General features: G+C 46.3%; 1 protein-coding gene across 1 annotated transcript; it reads left to right on the top strand.

The window, feature by feature from the left end:
• On the top strand, positions 1-16,128 carry dhodh (dihydroorotate dehydrogenase). Its single transcript, XM_034074890.1, has 9 exons — positions 1-96; positions 1,496-1,708; positions 1,801-2,000; positions 11,977-12,059; positions 12,368-12,555; positions 13,325-13,438; positions 14,571-14,724; positions 14,852-15,011; positions 15,763-16,128. The coding sequence occupies exons 1-9, from the start codon at positions 79-81 to the stop codon at positions 15,863-15,865; spliced, it is 1,233 nt and encodes a 410-aa protein (XP_033930781.1). The 5' UTR covers positions 1-78; the 3' UTR covers positions 15,866-16,128.
• The last annotated feature ends 1,392 nt before the right edge of the window (positions 16,129-17,520 follow it).

Genomic DNA, 17,520 nt, shown 5'->3' with positions numbered 1-17,520 from the left:
GAGTATGTGAAGGAAGCTGAAGTTTGTGTAACATGTTACGAAATGCATGTCCTTTAATTTAATGACAGAAGCGCGTCCATGGCGGGACATATGAAGGTAATTCTAGAGACGATCTAACACCGTATGTTATGAAGGACAATCAGATAATTGGAAAATTCTCCACGAAACTTGATGTGACCGTTTCTTGTTTGCTAGCTCGGTTGCTCCGCCTAAACGTAATGTTAAACCACGAAACACCTCAAGTTAGCTTTGCTTTCTTTGCATACTGAAACACATGCTGTGGGGTGTTTTGCCCTTTGAAAATAACGTGTAAGGTCTCTAAGTCAGTGTAAGAAAACTGCATAACGACAGAGGTTTAGGGTTATGATTTTACGAGTATGCAGCTCTTACTGAGACTAAAGTATTAGCCCCCTACACATTGTAGCCAACATCTAGATCTAATTACTAACAACATAGGTGAACTTTATCTATGTACATTCACTTTAGTAGCGTAATGTACTTATTATACTTAGTATAATTTGAGACACGTTTAGCCCACCTTAAAATTTGGTTGTATGCTACTTTATAAGCTATATAGACCATAGACGAAATTAGCTCTGAGAGGGACGATTTTATTAGTATTTTCACTTCATGTTAATACCTTATACTTTAACTTAAGTAATATTTTGAAGGCAGGAATGTTAACTTGTAATTCATTTGTTTTTAAGTATTTGTTTACTGTGGTAACCATGGTAAGGAGGGACTCATGACATGGAAGATTTGTAAAGAAATTTAATTAAAATGTTCAATTAAAAAGACAGATTTTCTTCTTTAAAATATGAATATAAAATGAAACAGATGTGTCCTACTTGTCAAGTGTAATAATGCAATTCAGCATTCATTTGTAAACATTAAGTCACACGACATGGAACTTAGACTTTTAGAGAAACTGCTAACATTTTGTTACAATTTCCATTTACAATTTTAAAATAACTAAAATCCTAAAGTGTCATAAAGGTCTTTAAAGTACATTATTTTAGTAGCTTGTGTAAGTATAGCCTAGTTGACACAGCTTAATTGGAAACTATGCCAGAAGAAGCATACTGATGGTGAGTCATTGGTGTAGTCGCCAAGTAACATAACCAGCGTCAGACATTTTCTACAGTATTTGTCAGAGACCAAAAACAAAGCTAATACTATGGGAATATTGCATAAACATTTGCTATGTGGACAGAAACACAACCCCAAATGCATGATAATGTGACTGTTGGATGTATAGATAAGCAAAACGTTTGCTATATCAAATGAATGAATAATGATATGTCAACATTGTGTCAACAACTCCAATAGACCTTTTAACAAAACACAGTTTACAACAAAGGGTATTGTGGAAGCTGTGTCACTGCAAAAATGTTGTCATTAAACTATTAGCAGCCTATTCACAGTAATTAACGTCTGAGATGAGTCCTTTGAAGGCACAGTCTTATGTTTTCATTTTTGTTGCTCTTGTCAACAGAAGCAGTTCAAGGACGCATTGAAGATCATCAGCTCGGGTAGCCTTCTGTTTGCCTCCTACCTCACTGCAGTGGGAGATGAACGTTTCTATGCCAATCAGCTGATGCCCCTGCTGCAAAAGTGTGTGGGGGCAGAGACGGCACATGTGTTGGCAGTGAAGATGATCGGTCTGGGGCTGGTTCCTCTGAACCGCTACCAGGACCCCGCATCATTGGTAAGCATATAACATCACTGTTTAGTCACATCACTGTCCATTGATCCTAGACATCGTGAGACTTATTTCCGTTTGTTTTTATGCATCCACAGGAAGTGAAAGTCCTGGGTTTAAAGTTCAGAAACCCAATTGGGATTGCGGCGGGCTTCGATAAGCACGGAGAGGCCGTCGATGGGTTGTACAAGGTCGGATTCGGCTTTGTTGAAGTGGGCACAATCACTCCCAAACCTCAGGAGGGGAACCCCAAACCACGTGTGTTTCGACTCACTACAGACCAGGCCATAATTAACAGGTACGTTTCCGATATACTAAGGGAAGGGGTTGCCATTCTGAGGGTGTGTTCATCTGAATAATTAAAAAAACAATTACATGTAGGCAGTGGCGTAGCCAGGAATTATTGTGTGGGTGGGCCTGGAGAAATGTAGGTGGGCCAGGGGGAGACATTAAGTGTGGGGTCTGAGCTGAAACTTCATTAATGATTGTAATGATTTTTTAATGCACCAATAGAACTTAAGCATAAATTAGCAGTGAAAACAAAAACATAGGCACGGCGGCCTCAGAATGTGTGTAAAACTGACATCCACATAGGGATGGCTATCGTTAAGGCTTTAACGGTACTACTACTTTTATCGATAGCGCTTACGCTTATGCTCCAGGTTCAGTACCAACCACATCATAAAGTACGCGGACGATACAGCAGTGGTGGGACTCATCAGGGACAACAACAAACAGGCATAGGGAGGAGGTGAAACATCTGACAGACTGGTGTAACACCAACAACCTGATCCTGAATGTCGATAAAACAAAAGAGATGATTGTCGACTTCAGGAACAAAAAGCACCCACCACTCCACATCAACGGCACAGCAAGTGAAGACTACAGGCAGCACCAAGTTCCTGGGGGTGCATATCACAAGCAGTCTGACCTGGTCCACTCACACTACATCACTATTTAAGAAGGCACAGCAGCGCCTACACTTCCTGCACAGCTCCCCCCTCCCATCCTCACCACGTTCTACAGAGGAACCACAGAGAGCGTGCGGACCAGCGGCATCTCCATCTGGTCGAGAGACTGCAACGCCAAAGACTGGAAGTCTCTGCAGAGAGTGGTCAGGACAGCAGAGAAGATCATCGGAGTTTCTCTACCTCCCATCAGAGACTCAGAAACGCTGCCTGACAAAAGCCCAGAACATTTTTAAAGACCCCACTCATCCTCACCATGCTCTGTTCTCCCTGCTGCCCTCCGGCAAGAGGTTCCGCAGCATTAAGAGCAGAACAGCCAGATTCTGCAATAGCTTTTTCCCCAAGCCATCAGACTGCTGAACAGCAAGCAGACCAGTAACATAAAGATTACATTACGCTGTGTAAAGGGCACATATTTGTTATATAGTATGTCTATTTTATTTATATGTATAGTAAGTCTTTATATTTTAAACGCACACTTTATCTTTAATTGTATCAGCACCACGTCACTATTATTTATTTATATGTACAATTTTAGCAAGTTTTTATATTGTCCTGTTCCTGTAAGCCAGTACAACGAAATTTCGTTTTAATAGTACACTCTGTGTCTTGTTGAAATGACAATAAAGTATGTCTATGTCTATGTCTTATCGATCCGGTCCTTTAACATTACTTTTATCGGTTCTTTTGGAGAAAAAAAGAAGGTAAACTAACTAAACAAATTGTGAACAAAACTAACATTGCTTTTTATTTAAATTAAATACATAATATTTCACATCAAAAGAAACAACAATGTTTTAACAAATCATATTAAATAATGTGATGACAGAACTGTAAACAGAATAGCTGAAACTTTAACAAAATAAATAACTCAGTTTCCTCTAATCATTAACCCATGTTTGTATAATGTAGTTAACTCGGTGTGTCGCTGCTAGCAAACATAACACCTGACGTGGAAACGTTCCTCGTGGATGGGGCTACAGAGCTACTAGAAAGACAGTGGAACCCGGTGCATTCCTCCGTCTGGATGTGGAGCACTTTTGCTAAATGTTTAGACAAATTGCCCGTGTTACCGCCCTCACATGATAAACTCTTATTCCACTTTTGATAACGAGTATTGTCCACATAGACACGGCTATAGTTTAACCACACCTCGGAGCGCGTTCTCTCCGCCATCTCCTCCGTGTGTGTGTGTGTTGCTGCATGTTGTAGCAGCTGCGTGTGTGTAAACTGCCCCGCCCCCTCTCACACAGACGGGGGCGAGATCTCTTAAACGGAGTTGGCGACACTTAAACTGCAATGTAATGTTTGTGTAGCAATAATACATACAACATATATCGGGGGCACAGGTTGTTTATCCTTGACAGTCGCACAATGGGCACACACTGAGTGTTTTCATATTCAGCAAATGTGTACACGCTAAACTGCAGACCTCAAGATGAAATAATACTTTCATTCACTCACGGCAAAAGTTACTTTACTTACTATAAAAACTCACGGTAAAAAAATGCACTCCCTATTCCATTGTCATGAAGGTGGAATCTAACTATATCCAGAATACGTTTTATTGGATCCAGGCAAGAAAGATGTTTATTTCTGCTGTAAAGTTGGGCATTTTAACATGGGGGTCTATGGGAATTGCTCCTTTTTGCATCCATCCCCTGTCGGCCACTAGATGAACTGCAGTTTGTGGCACTTCCTTCTGGGCTTCCCGGCTCTGCGCTATGAAGCGCTGATTGGCTGTGGGTGGGCCAGACGTGCATGTGGGTGGGCCCAGGCCCACCCGGGCCCACCCACAGCTACGCCACTGCATGTAGGGCTTGGTAATATGGTTGAAAATAATGTGGCACATTGACACAATCAATTTATTCGGTGCTTTTCACATATGATTTGCATTACGCCATTGGTGGATCATGTAGATGCACATTTTTTGTTGACATCATTATTGTAGAAATTCATTCATTTAAAAAAAATTATATTTATCCACAATGTTCAGTTGATTGACACCCTACTTTGTGTAGATTCTCATACATAATTCACTTTATTTATATAACTTTAAGGAGCCTAATTAATCTTTGTCTGTTTTAAAATCCTTAAAACGATAGTTACGGCTGTAACTACGGTTCTATGAGTCCCGGATGACCGCCAGAGGCGGTGCTTTAGCACTGGATATGTCCATCGCGCGCATGCGCAGCTCGAGTACCAATAACAACAAAGTCACCTGTGACCCACGTGACACCGGCTACATCAGCCGGTGTCGACAGAGGATCTGTTCCCAGAATCTTCTCGCGAGCACACAAGAATTCTGAGTGATAGGAAACTCTGGCGGTCATCCGGGACTCATAGAACCGTAGTTACAGCCGTAACTATCGTTCTATTTCGTCCCTACTGACCGCCAGAGGCGGTGCTTTAGCACTGGATGACCTATACCAACCATGTCATGAAGAATCCAAGCACTTACTCACCTAGTTGGAAGCAGCGGAGCTTGGCCACAAGACCACCCCCAGGGGGTGAGGAGTGGCGACATTGACCCGGTAGAACCTGGAGAATGTGCCCGAAGACGCCCATGACGCCGCGGCGCAGATGGTCTCCAGGGGCACCCCTCTTAGGGCAGCCCACGATGTTGAGACGCCTCTTGTAGAGTGGCATCTGGCCCCTGATGGCGGGGGGCGGCCACTGGCCCCATAGGCACATGTGATGGTATCCACCACCCAGTGGGACAGCCGCTGCTTCGAGAGAGCACGACCCTTCCTAGTGCCGCCATGGCAAACGAAGAGCTGCTCTGACTGTCGTATACAGGCCGTAGCATCAATATACGCCCTCAGGGCACGCACAGGGCACAGCAACTCAGGTGTGCCGTTCTCCTGTGGAATGTTAAAGCGTGCTAGCTGGATAGGCCGATTGGAGTGGGCTAGTGGAAGCACCTTGGGCAAGAACGCCACATTCGGCCAGAGGGTGACACCCGAGCCATCGGAGTTCCACCTCAGGCATGTACTGCTTACGGAGAGGGCATGAAGCTCTCCGACTCGCTTCCCTGAGGTTATGGCAAGCAGAAATGCTGCCTTCAGGGACAGCCATTTAAGCCCGACCTGGGCCAAGGGTTCGAAGGGAGGAGATGATAGTGCATCCAACACTAGGGGCAGGTCCCAAGCCGGGGTGCTAGGGGGGCGCTGCCGTAGAGCCCCTCTTAGAAAGAGGGACACCAACCTGTGGCGCCCCACTGTGGCGCCATCGACTCCGACATGTCGGGCAGAGATAGCAGCCATATACACCTTCAAAGTGGAGTGAGAACGTCCACTATCCAGAAGGGACTGCAGAAACTCTAAAATGGTGGCCACGGAGCAATGTCCCGGATTCTCAGCCTTACTCACACACCAGTGGGAGAAGAGCCTCCATTTGCACTCATACTGTGCCCGAGTGGATTGAGCTCTGGCATTCAGGATAGTTTCCCTGACAGATGCCGTGACACCGCTCAACAGTGGGTTGGGCCCTGCAGAGGCCAAACCCAGAGCTGAAGGCGGCGAGGGTCGGGATGCCAGATCTGACCCTTGAGCTGTGACAGGAGGTCCTTCCTGTCGGGGAGACGCCACGGTGGGCTGCCGCAGAGACTGCGTAGCAGTGGGAACCAGACTCTCCCCGGCCAGCGGGGGGCGACTAGAAGGAGCCTGTCCCCCTGGGTAAGGACCCTCTGAAGCGTCTGAAGTATCAGAGGCAACGGCGGGAAGGCATACAGGAGAGTGTCCGGCCAGTCGTGCGCCAGGGCATCCTGACCCAATGGGCTGGTCACCTCCGACCAGGAGAACCAGAGGGGGCAGTGCCTCAACTCTTCCGAGGCAAAGAGGTCCACCTCGGCCCTGCCGAAGAGGCTCCAAATTATCTCCACCACCTCCGGGTGAAGCCTCCACTCCCCCGGTGGAGGCTTGCGCCGTGAGAGGAAATCTGCGACCTGATTCAGGTCCCCTGGCAGAAAAACTGCCCGCAGACTGGTGAGGCGGGGGAGCGCCCAAGGCAAGAGGCTCTGCGAAACGCGGAGCAGCTGTGCGGACCTGGCGCCCCCCTGGTGGTTGATTTGGGCAACTGCGGACATGTTGTCCGAACGAACGAGCACATGCCTGCCCGCCAGTTGGGGTAAAAAGTGCATGAGTGCGAGCAACACCGCTCGAAGCTCCAGCACATTGATATGGCGTGCACCTTCCTGGGCAGACCACTGACCCTGCACAGTCCTGCCCTGCCACACCGCCCCCCACCCCGAGAGACACGCATCCACAGTGACAGTCTCCCGGCGGGATGGGATGGTGCCCATGGGCACACCCCTCAGGAGATAGGCCCTGTCCCTCCAGCGGGACATGGAGTGGAGGCACCGCTGAGACACCCTGACTCTCTTGTGCCTGTGCCGCTTGGCGTCCAAGTGACGGCTGTTCAGCCACATCTGCATGGGGCGCAGTGACAACAGGCCCAAGGGCACAACGGCTGAGGCAGCTGTCAGTCTGCCTAAGAGCCGGAGGAACTGTATGTAAGGCACCCTCTTGCCTAGTCTGAAGATGCGAAGATGGTGGGAAATGTCGTCCACACGACGAGGTGTCAAGTAGGCCCTCATGGTGACCGAATCTAGGACCATCCCCAGATAAGTGACCTGCTGGGAAGGGTCCAGGCAACTCTTCCCGGTGTTCACTGTCAGGCCCAACCGGGCAACGTGGGATGAGAGGCGCGCCGTATCCTGGGCCCCTTGGGCCCGGGACGGCGCGCAAACCAGCCAGTCGTCCAGGTATGGCAGGACCTTCATGCCCTGTGCCTGCAGGGGAGCGAGTGCTGCCGCAACAACCCTGGTGAACACCCTTGGGGAGAGGGAGAGACCAAAGGGAAGCACCCGAAACTGATAATGTCGACCCTGAAAGGCGAACCTCAAGAACCTCCGGTGATGGGATGCAATTGGCACGTGGAAGTAGGCGTCCCTCAAGTCCACGGTTGTGAACCACTCCCCCTGTGTGACAACACGAAGGGTGTCTGCTGTGGTTAGCATATGGAAGGGTAGTACCCTCAGGAATCTGTTGATTCCTCTGAGGTCCAGAACTGGACGGAATCCGCCAACTTTCTTGCTCACAAGAAAGTACATCGAGTAGAACCCCCCGCTCTGACGCAGGGGGTCCACTGGCTCGATTGCGCCTTTGGCCAAGAGGACGGACAACTCTTGGGCTAGCGCTAAGGCCTTCGCCGGGTCCTTGACAACTGTCATTCTGACCCGGCCGAAGGCTAGGGGCCGGCGTCGGAACTGCAACTCGTAGCCCCGGGTTAGTGTGGAAACCACCCAGGGGTCGGAAATACAGGCAGCCCAGTAGCTGAGCTGCTGCTGGGAAAACCAGCCGACGACCGGCCCCGGGACTTCAGGGCCTAGCCCCCCGGCCCCTGGAGCCCCTCGGGGGGCGCCGGTAAGGCTCTGAAGCGCGAGGCCGCCTGGAAGCCAGGCGACCTGGGGCACGAAAGTCATTGGCCGGTTGAGTGGGCCGCTGGGAACTCTGCCGACCACGGCTGCTAGAGCGGCCCCTGGGCCTGCCGGGAGCGGCTGCGGGACTGCGAAGACCCGAGAGCTGCTGCCTGGTCTGCCTCGCTTGGGCAGCGCGCTCCAGTGTCTCCAGGGCAGCTGACCCAAACAGCTCCCCTGGCTCGACTGGCACGCTACGTAGGACCCTCCTACATGTCTCCGTCAGTGGTGACTGGGCCAGCCAAACCTGGCGACGAGTCTGTACCAGAAAAGACATAACTCGTCCCAATTCCCTAGTCATTAGGGCAAAGGCCTGCAGTGATGCATCGCTGAGGCCCAGCAAAGAAGGCTCGGCCGGAGCCTGCTGCAGCGAGGCGGAGACGGCCAGCATTAGATGGGAGAGGGAGTTCCCGATACGACCCATGCGTGCCGCTGCGTCGTAGGCCCTACAGAGCAGCCCATCCGTGACCCTGCACTGAGGCTGAGGGCACCTGACCTCAGGCCTTAAAGCCTCGTCAGGAGCCAGAATCAGGGAGGCGATGGCAGGCTCAATGGGTGGCATGCCACCCAGCCCCGCCCTCGCCGGGTCCTGCATGGCAGCCAAGGTCCGGGCATCGGAACCAGTGCGGCTAAAGGCCCTGGTGTCCCTCCAGCATGCCTGGAGCTCCCTCAGGTACTCCTCTGAAGGAGGAACGGTGAGGGGGACACGGGCTGGGTTACGCCTGAAGAAGGCACTAGCCGGAGCCAAGTTGGCCTGCGGAACCGGAATCTGCAGGTGCGCCAAGGCTGTACGAATGATGGCCGCCATGGAGCCGTCCTCCCCGTCCTGCAGAGACCCCTGAGCAGAGGAGAGGGAAAACTCCTCGAGCGGGACCTCGTCCTCCGTCTCTTCATTGAAGAGGTTAGCCGAAGCCGCTAGCGACAAGGCATCCTCGTACAGAGGTGCGGCAACCGAAGGAGGGGCGGCAACCGAAGGAGGGGCAGCAACCGAAGGAGGGGCAGGCGGCCCGCTAGCAGCCCCTATACCGGGCCCCGGCTGAAGGGCCACGAGGAGCGACTTTATCGTGTCCATGTCGGTAGCTAGCTGATCCACTCTAGAGGACAGCCTGTTCCTAGTCCTCTTATTGGGGGGTGCACCCATGGCCATCGCTCCCTCAAGTCGCCAGGGACGGTCGAACTGATCTGGGGGAGGATGTGACCAAGAGAGGTGTCCGTTGGCTGCCGCCAGACGTTCCACCTCAGTGATTCTAGCCACTCTGAGTGCCCGGGGCATGCAGCTACAGTTCATGCAGGCCCCTACTGTGAGAGCTTCCCTTAGATGCTCGAGGCCGAGGCAAGAGGGGCAACGGTCGTGGCCGTCCTCGGGCTCGAGAGAAGCCATACAGGCGCTACATGAATGAGCCATTCTGTAGGTAGCCAGATGCAGAGAAGCCGGGAGCGGGTGCGGGAACACAGCCTTCACCAGCTACCTGCCCTTCACTGGCTGAGCCGAGGCGAGTGCCAGATGCAGCGTAACCGGGAGCGGGTGCGGGAACGCAGCCTTCACCAGCTACCTGCTTAAACCAAAACACAAGGCAGTTAGCGTCTACCAGGAGCGGGGGCGAGAACACTGCCTTCACTGGTTAATTTACAGACGAATGCCTGATGCAGCGTAACCGGGAGCGGGTGCGGGAACACAGCCTTCACCAGCTACCTGCTAAACAGAAAACACAAGGCAGTTTAGCGTCTACCAGGAGCGGGGGCGAGAACACTGCCTTCACTGGTTAATTTACAGACAAATGCCAGATGCAGCGTAACCGGGAGCGGGTGCGGGAGCACAGCCTTCACCAGCTACCTGCTTAACGCAAAAAACCAGGCCGTTTAGCGCCTACCAGGAGCGGGGGCGCAAACACTGCCTTTACTGGTTAAACTGAAGACGAACGCCAGATGCAGCGTAACCGGGAGCGGGTGTGGGAACACAGACTTCACCAGCTACTTGTTTAACAGGATAAACACGGCAACTTTAGCGTTAAATCAAAGGCGAATGCCAGCTGTAGCTAAAGAAAAAAGAACGGCACGGGAAACTCCGGTGCTCAACCCGGCGTCCGCCGAGTGGCTGCAGCCGCTACTGCTAACTAGCCAGTACAGCTCAATGCCAATGAAGTTTAGCTCAATGCTAATGAAGTTTAGCTCAATGCTAATGAAGTTTAGCTCAATGCTAATGAGGTTTAGCTCAATGCTAATGACGTTTGGCTCAGCGCCGCGGCCAAAACAGTACAAAAGCACAGCAATACTCCTGGGAGAGGGAGCGAAAACACCTCCGTCACCAAAAGACTCAGCAAACAGACAGAAATCAGGACAACTAGGCTGGGAGAGGGAGTAGAAACACTGCCGTCGCCAACCAAGCCGACACCAACCTGTCCGAACGAAGTCTCTGCGCAGCCAGCCGCAGCTCCTGGAGGACGGGTAATCCCGCGGCCCCGACTGGATGAGTCGCGAAGCTACATGCAGCCAGCTGTTTGCAGAGAATCCTTAACAAATGTTCCGAACGAACGAACGCTGTAGGCTACAAAAAATGTAGCCAAGGTACTCTCGCGCAGCGAGAAGATGAAAAGGAACAGATCCTCTGTCGACACCGGCTGATGTAGCCGGTGTCACGTGGGTCACAGGTGACTTTGTTGTTATTGGTACTCGAGCTGCGCATGCGCGCGATGGACATATCCAGTGCTAAAGCACCGCCTCTGGCGGTCAGTAGGGACGAAATAGAACTGAAAACAGGAGCAGGGTAATGTTACTGTAAACTGTTCTTCTATACATCTTTCAGTATGCTCAGAGAGATTATGCTGCCTTCAGGTTACTGAAGGGTTCACATTGATACAGCTTTGAATAGGAGTTCATTGGTTTACCTCTTCTCCTTTTCAGATTTAATTGGCAACACTGACTTTAATGAGCTCAATGAAGCAAAGCTTTATGCAACAGCTCTTTCCTGCATTTGTTTTTTTCCCTGTCAATTATACATGGTAATTTGTATTCGTGAGGTATTGCATCAGACAATTCAATGAATTAAAGATTTGCTAGTGGAGCTTGACAAATCTAATCGAAATTATTCCATATTGGAACAAATATTTGGTATGTTATGGTTGTAGTATTAAGTGCACTTGATTGAATTCCTTTGAAAGGATGACCTAGTTACATATCATTTATAAAGCTGTACAATATTAACACAATATTATCTTTGGACAGTGCCTTCACTCGTGTATATACAGTATATAGCACATGCAATGTGTATAATACAAAGATAACTATAATATCCTCTCAGACATATTACAATATATTATTCATATAGTATCATGCAGATATACTGACAAATAAGAGCAGACCAGCCTGGAAGCTGCAAAAAGAGTTTGTATTTTATAACAAAACACAAAGACAATTCATTAAACTAACTTAATAGCTCATAAGCATATTCCTTAAAAGGACCAAACACATTTCTATCCCTAAGAGGGAAATTAAATAATTGTAATAAGATTTTGTGAGGGAGGCGTGTGGCGCAGTGGGTTGTGCCTTGGTGTTCGGATCAGGGAGTCACAGGTTCAAACCCCACTGCAGTCAGCATGTCGTTGTGTCTCTGGGCAGGACATTTCACCTCAAATTGCTCCTGTGGGGATTGCCCACAGTATGGAGTATGCAAGTCGCTTTGGATAAAAGCGTCTAACAAGTAGCATGTAATGTAATGTTCACATCATTATTCGTTTAACACACACTTTGATTATTATTATTATAAGTAATGAAAAATATCTCTTTATATTTGTAAGTTGATATTTAAATAGTTGTGTGTTTCTCAACAGGTATGGATTCAACAGCTGTGGTTTGGCAGAAGCTCAACAGAGGCTGAAGGCCAGGGGCGACACACAGAAACAGCAAAGTAAAGGTTAGCAGTTATTACTAAAACCTGATATAAGTCTATCTTTTATATTTTGGTGCTCATTTAGAATATTTAACAAAGGAAGCCATATACTAAATTGAGTATTTAATTAAATACACTTTTCTTTTCTATTTGAATAATATAAGCCTGTCCTTGTCTCACATTTATTCTGTCTGATCCATACCTGCTTAAAGCTCATTTAGCACATCAGCAGCCTCGGCCACAGTTGGGTCATTTGTCTGACGATGCAGCCTTTGTTTGTGTCTCAACCTTCCCGTGTATGTTTGCATATGTGTGTGTGTCTGTGTTTATAGCTGGCTGTCCCCTGGGCATCAACCTTGGGAAGAACAAGCTGTCCCGTGACGCAGGAGCAGATTACATGGAGGGGGTGCGGGTGCTCGGCCCGCTGGCTGACTACCTGGTGGTCAACGTCAGCAGTCCCAACACGCCGGGTCTCAGGGATCTACAGGGGAAGGAAGAGCTGCACCGACTCCTACAAACGGTGGGACTGTCCAAACATTGAATTACTTTCTGGTTTTTAACCTTGCACTGATAAAAAATCTGATGACATTGACATTTTATCATCTGGCCCTTTTGTTTAGCCTTTCCCCTTGAAAATTATAGAGTTGAATTCAATTTACATGTATAAGAAAGTTATCATATCAAATGGCCAGTCTTAGCCTTACTAATAAACAATTATCAACAACTAATTTATTTTATACAGTATACACAACATTAACAATATAATCTTTAAGCAACAAAACTAGTTTGCACAAAATCATGGAGTTAAACTAGTCGAGCTAGCCTTTGCCCCTCATAAAATAAGACATATCTCAACAAAAAAACAAAACGGGGAATAAATAAAGAAAATTGGACTAGCCCAGCTGGCAGTCAAATTCAAACTCAAGCATTACTGTTTTTGTTTTTGTTTTATCTGATCAGCTTATACCATGTATGATGGTTTAAACAGTAACTTAACACTTAATTAAGATATTTCTTCCGATGGGCAAGCTACAGCGTTGGGATTCAAATGTGTTAAATGGATTCAGAACAGGATTCATATTCATTCATCCAACCCTATCGTGTCAGGGTTTGAAAGCAATGTTTAGGATTTGTAAATGGGATGTGTTTAAGCTTACATGATGTTCAATTGTTCATAAGAAAGCTATTTTTTTTTAAGGCTGACAGCACAGTTCACAGTGTTTCTTGTTTTCTATAGTTGCTCTCTGCCCTGTTAGCTGATATACTCACATGCTCATCGATCTGCTCAGGTGTTGAAGCAGCGCGACGCCCTGCAGGGAGAACATAAACCCCCGGTCCTGGTGAAGATCGCGCCTGACCTCACAGCCCAGGACAAACAAGACATCGCTGATGTTGTCACTGAGGTTGGACGCTTTTGAATGATTGATTGAATGTATTTGAGGATTTAAGAAAGCATATGATATACTTTAAGAATCACAGATAAAAACACATTGGAGCCTTAATCCCACAAATTAAGATTGAATTCAGATTGGATTGTTTATAGTTTTACCTTGGAAAGATACATTTCTATTTTGTATTCCCGAATGTTCATTTGGTTGACAACAAATATACCAGAATCAATACTTTTCAACTTTGCATGTACTTGGATAAAATAACATCCTGAATAGGTGGTTTAATAAAAAGATATCTTTCTAAGATGACGGGACTGACAGTGTGAGTTACCTACAGTAAATCATGCTCTTATGCAAACCACACACACCCTACGCCAGGGTGCAGTCACCTTCTGTTTTAAATGGAAGCTGGTTTGCTGGGAAGATAAAAGTTAAATTATTAAAATATACCCATTAGTTGTAGAAAAATTGCAATACACTTTATTTGAACGGCCTCTTTCAAAGCAAAGTTACAAAGGACTTAACAAGGTAAAGAAATATGAAAATGTTCTGTCCTAGAATTTAAATAAAACTATAAGCAAATAAGATGCAGAAAATTCATTTGAATCAATTCAGTGAAATAATTATATTTTTTAAAGGCTTTCAAAGCCTTTTTAAAATAATAATAATGTTTTACAAGTCCTTCAAAAGGTGTTACACATTCTGCTAACCTCAGATCCTCAGGCAAAGCTTTTTAGTGGAACATTTTAGCAACTGCTCAGCTGAAGACGCTCTAACTTGCGTTTGACTGCTACCAGGGACATTAAACTAATATAATTTCATTTTGCCCAACAATCTTATGATAAATCATATAATCATATACTTGCTTTATTCAGCATCACTAGAACACATGTTTGCATTTACAAGCATTTGGCTGCTTTCTGCCTCTTTATTTACTTTAAAATTCTGAGTGGGGTGTTTTTGTGCTCATTGGAGCGAGGAGGAGAACGGCCTACTGGAACTGATGTCCTGGCGGGAACAGAAAGCTACATTTGAACTGCTCTCTGTTGTGGTCACAGTTAATTTCACATTAATGGTCTTACTCATAATTGCCTGCATACACACATATTGTATGTTACTCACAGTTTTTCTCCTGATTATGCAGCTGGCAGTGGATGGTTTAATGGTGTCTAACACTACGGTGTCCAGACCGGAGACGCTCCAGGACTCTCAGAGGTCTGAGGCCGGCGGGCTGAGTGGGCAGCCTCTCAGAGACCTCTCTACCACCACAGTGAGAGAGATGTACCACCTCACCAAAGGTGCTTCCTTACACGCCTACATTTTCTGTATATATTATATGTACTATTTTTACATTTTCTTAATCAACTCAGTATGAGGAAAGTACACATAAAATACACTTATTTTACTCTTTTTAAATGTGTTTAGGTAAGGTACTAATCATTGGAATTGGTGGTGTGGCCAGTGGGCAGGATGCTATGGATAAGATCTGTGCCGGTGCGTCGCTGGTTCAGCTTTACACAGCTCTGACCTACCAGGGTCCGCCTGTAGTGACCAAGATAAAAAGGGAGTTGGCGCAACTTCTTAAGTGAGTAAATGGTATTTCTTTCATGAAGTCAGGGGAAATCTTTTAATAGTACCGGTAGTTTAAGGTTTTTAGAGTGGTTCCTTCAAAAATGAAATGGTTATTCTGGGGTATTAAAGCATTGGTCTTATTATTAGAACATAGTATTAACATTTACAATCCCCACATGAGCTGCTGAAATCTGAGACTGCAGCTCTTTAAAGTGGACAGGGCCACACATACAAGTAATCAGACAATCTGACAAGAATATCCAAACTTATTTTATACAATGAAAAGGAATGGTCATATTAGTACCAAAACGTTCCTGTTAGAAAAAGTCAATACACTTAAAAAAAAACGATTTCCTGGTTCAACTTTGAGCTACCGTAGATGTAGTTGTACTTGCTTAATATTTCTGATTATTATGGATACTTCAAATAAATCACTTTTGGATTAGCCTCCATTACAAATGGTTAGAGAGTCTAGCTACAAACTCTGTAACCATATTGCCCAATTTGACTTTATTTAGCCACATGTCTCAAGAACTCAGTAATTACTTTGGGTTTTCAAAACTGATGGGAGATTTGAGCCCAAGCTATGTAGAAAGACGACGATAGACCAATGTTGTTCAAAAATCACCAGCGTTTCCTGAGTGGTACTTGAAATAAATGGCTTTTCTTTGCTATTATATTTCAATTTGCCATCTTTCAATTGTGGAAACATCCATTTAATTCTCAAACCAATATATTCTCTTTTTTTAATTAATTTTTTAAAGGGAACAGGGCTTCAGCAGTGTATCAGAGGCGGTTGGAGCAGATCACAGGGGAGCAGATGGGTCAGCTAATAAGGAGTGTGCGGAAAGAGATGGTAAATGCTAACACATGAAATGCTACACAGCACCTGTAGCTGCCATCTCGTCCAATCAGGCAACATGATCCTCAACTTTTCCTGAACTTTGCTGAATGCTGAGGATTGTCTGTCCGTCCGAGTGATTTCAAGGATGAGATATGGTCTGAACTGGGAGCTGTTGAAACCATATTTTAGGTACTTGTGGCGAGAAAATTCTGAATGCACCAAATCTCACCTTTACTTGAACATATCAACAACGTTGTAATTAAAATCTTTTTTGTTTTATGAAGAAGCTGAGGTTTGTTTGTGTTAGTAACACGTTCTTCATTTGTTACAGTGTAACACATTGTCCATCTTATTGTCTATCGATAAGAGCCTTGCTAAACAGATAAATCACAACATTTTCCAGTTGTTTGATTCAGGTGGTTTGAACCATCTTTTCATACGACAGTGACTGTTATGACGGTTTTCATTGTGAGAAGAACTGCAGAAATCTTTTATTGAGAGAAATGTTATTTGTCTGATAAGAGTTTCATCAACTGACCCTTCCTCCTTTTCTGCAGCAGGAGCAAACAGTCCATTGACAATGATTGAAAAGATGTTTAGCCTTGGAATACAAAGAGGAATTTGCCATGTTCCTGACAGCAGTATAGAAATACGTTCAAGTCTTTTAAGGCTGATTTCTCTCTCCCCTCTGCTGTTATTTGATGTGGAGTGGACAATGTGGAGTCTGCCTCTCAGAAGTAGCGGATGCTGCTTCTTTTATGGGTATTCTTCGGTTTTCCTTCCTTATCGCCAAAGATAGCCTTTCCCAGCACCATCAGATAATCCCAGAAGAAACGTTAGATATAGCCAGTGATGCCGGCAGTACTCTGAGGGTCAGCTGTGAGCTGCCAGGCACATCCCTCTTCCCCCCCTGAGACCAAATCCAGACAGTCTCATCTCCAGTATGTGGTGTCACACGGGGAAGAAAGGTAAGGCCTGAGACTTTTTCCATCAGTCCAAATCCAGGCAGACGTTCAGTTTGAAATGATATGAAACAAATAAACAACAGTACACTGTCACATTTTAGGAAATTGAAACCATCAAATGTGTCTAGGCACACTTTTGGTGCTCGTTGCTCCACTGAAGGCAAAGGTTTTTTTCCACCACTTTCTTTCAAACTGAATATCTCAACTTATGATAAATTGCCCTGGAATGTGTTAGAGACATGTATTGAAGTTCGTTTTAAAATAAATCACATCCCTTATGTATTGAAATGGAAATCTGATATACCTAGTTGAGTTATGTAAACACTGAATCTTCTTCTTAGTCATTAGGTGTAGGTCTTGGGAAGTATACAGCGTTTTCATTGTTTGAACTTCAGCAGACCTATTCATATATATAAATAAAACATGAGTACCAAAGCATTTATTTTTAAAGAAGGGAGGAAGCAACCCCTGAAAAAGTCACATAACAGCCTGGGATTTCTTCAGACAATGCATAGAGCGAAATACAAAACTGTTGTGGAGTTTAGTCAAAGCCGGTCTGGCACCGTTTCCTCTGTGAATCGTGTGGATGGCAGCATTTTCCTATGGAGGCCGCTCGTAGAATTAAGAAGATGTAGGAACATTCTCGAGAGGAAGCCTGCATTAGACTGCCAAGTGCTTTAGATGGATAAACTCATTTAAACCACGACCGTGAC

Source organism: Pseudochaenichthys georgianus, chromosome 3 (genome assembly GCF_902827115.2).
Source record: "Pseudochaenichthys georgianus chromosome 3, fPseGeo1.2, whole genome shotgun sequence".
NCBI classification, from domain to species: Eukaryota; Metazoa; Chordata; class Actinopteri; order Perciformes; family Channichthyidae; genus Pseudochaenichthys; species Pseudochaenichthys georgianus.
Note: the sequence above shows the minus strand (reverse complement) of the source record. Positions and strands in the feature narration are given on the sequence as shown.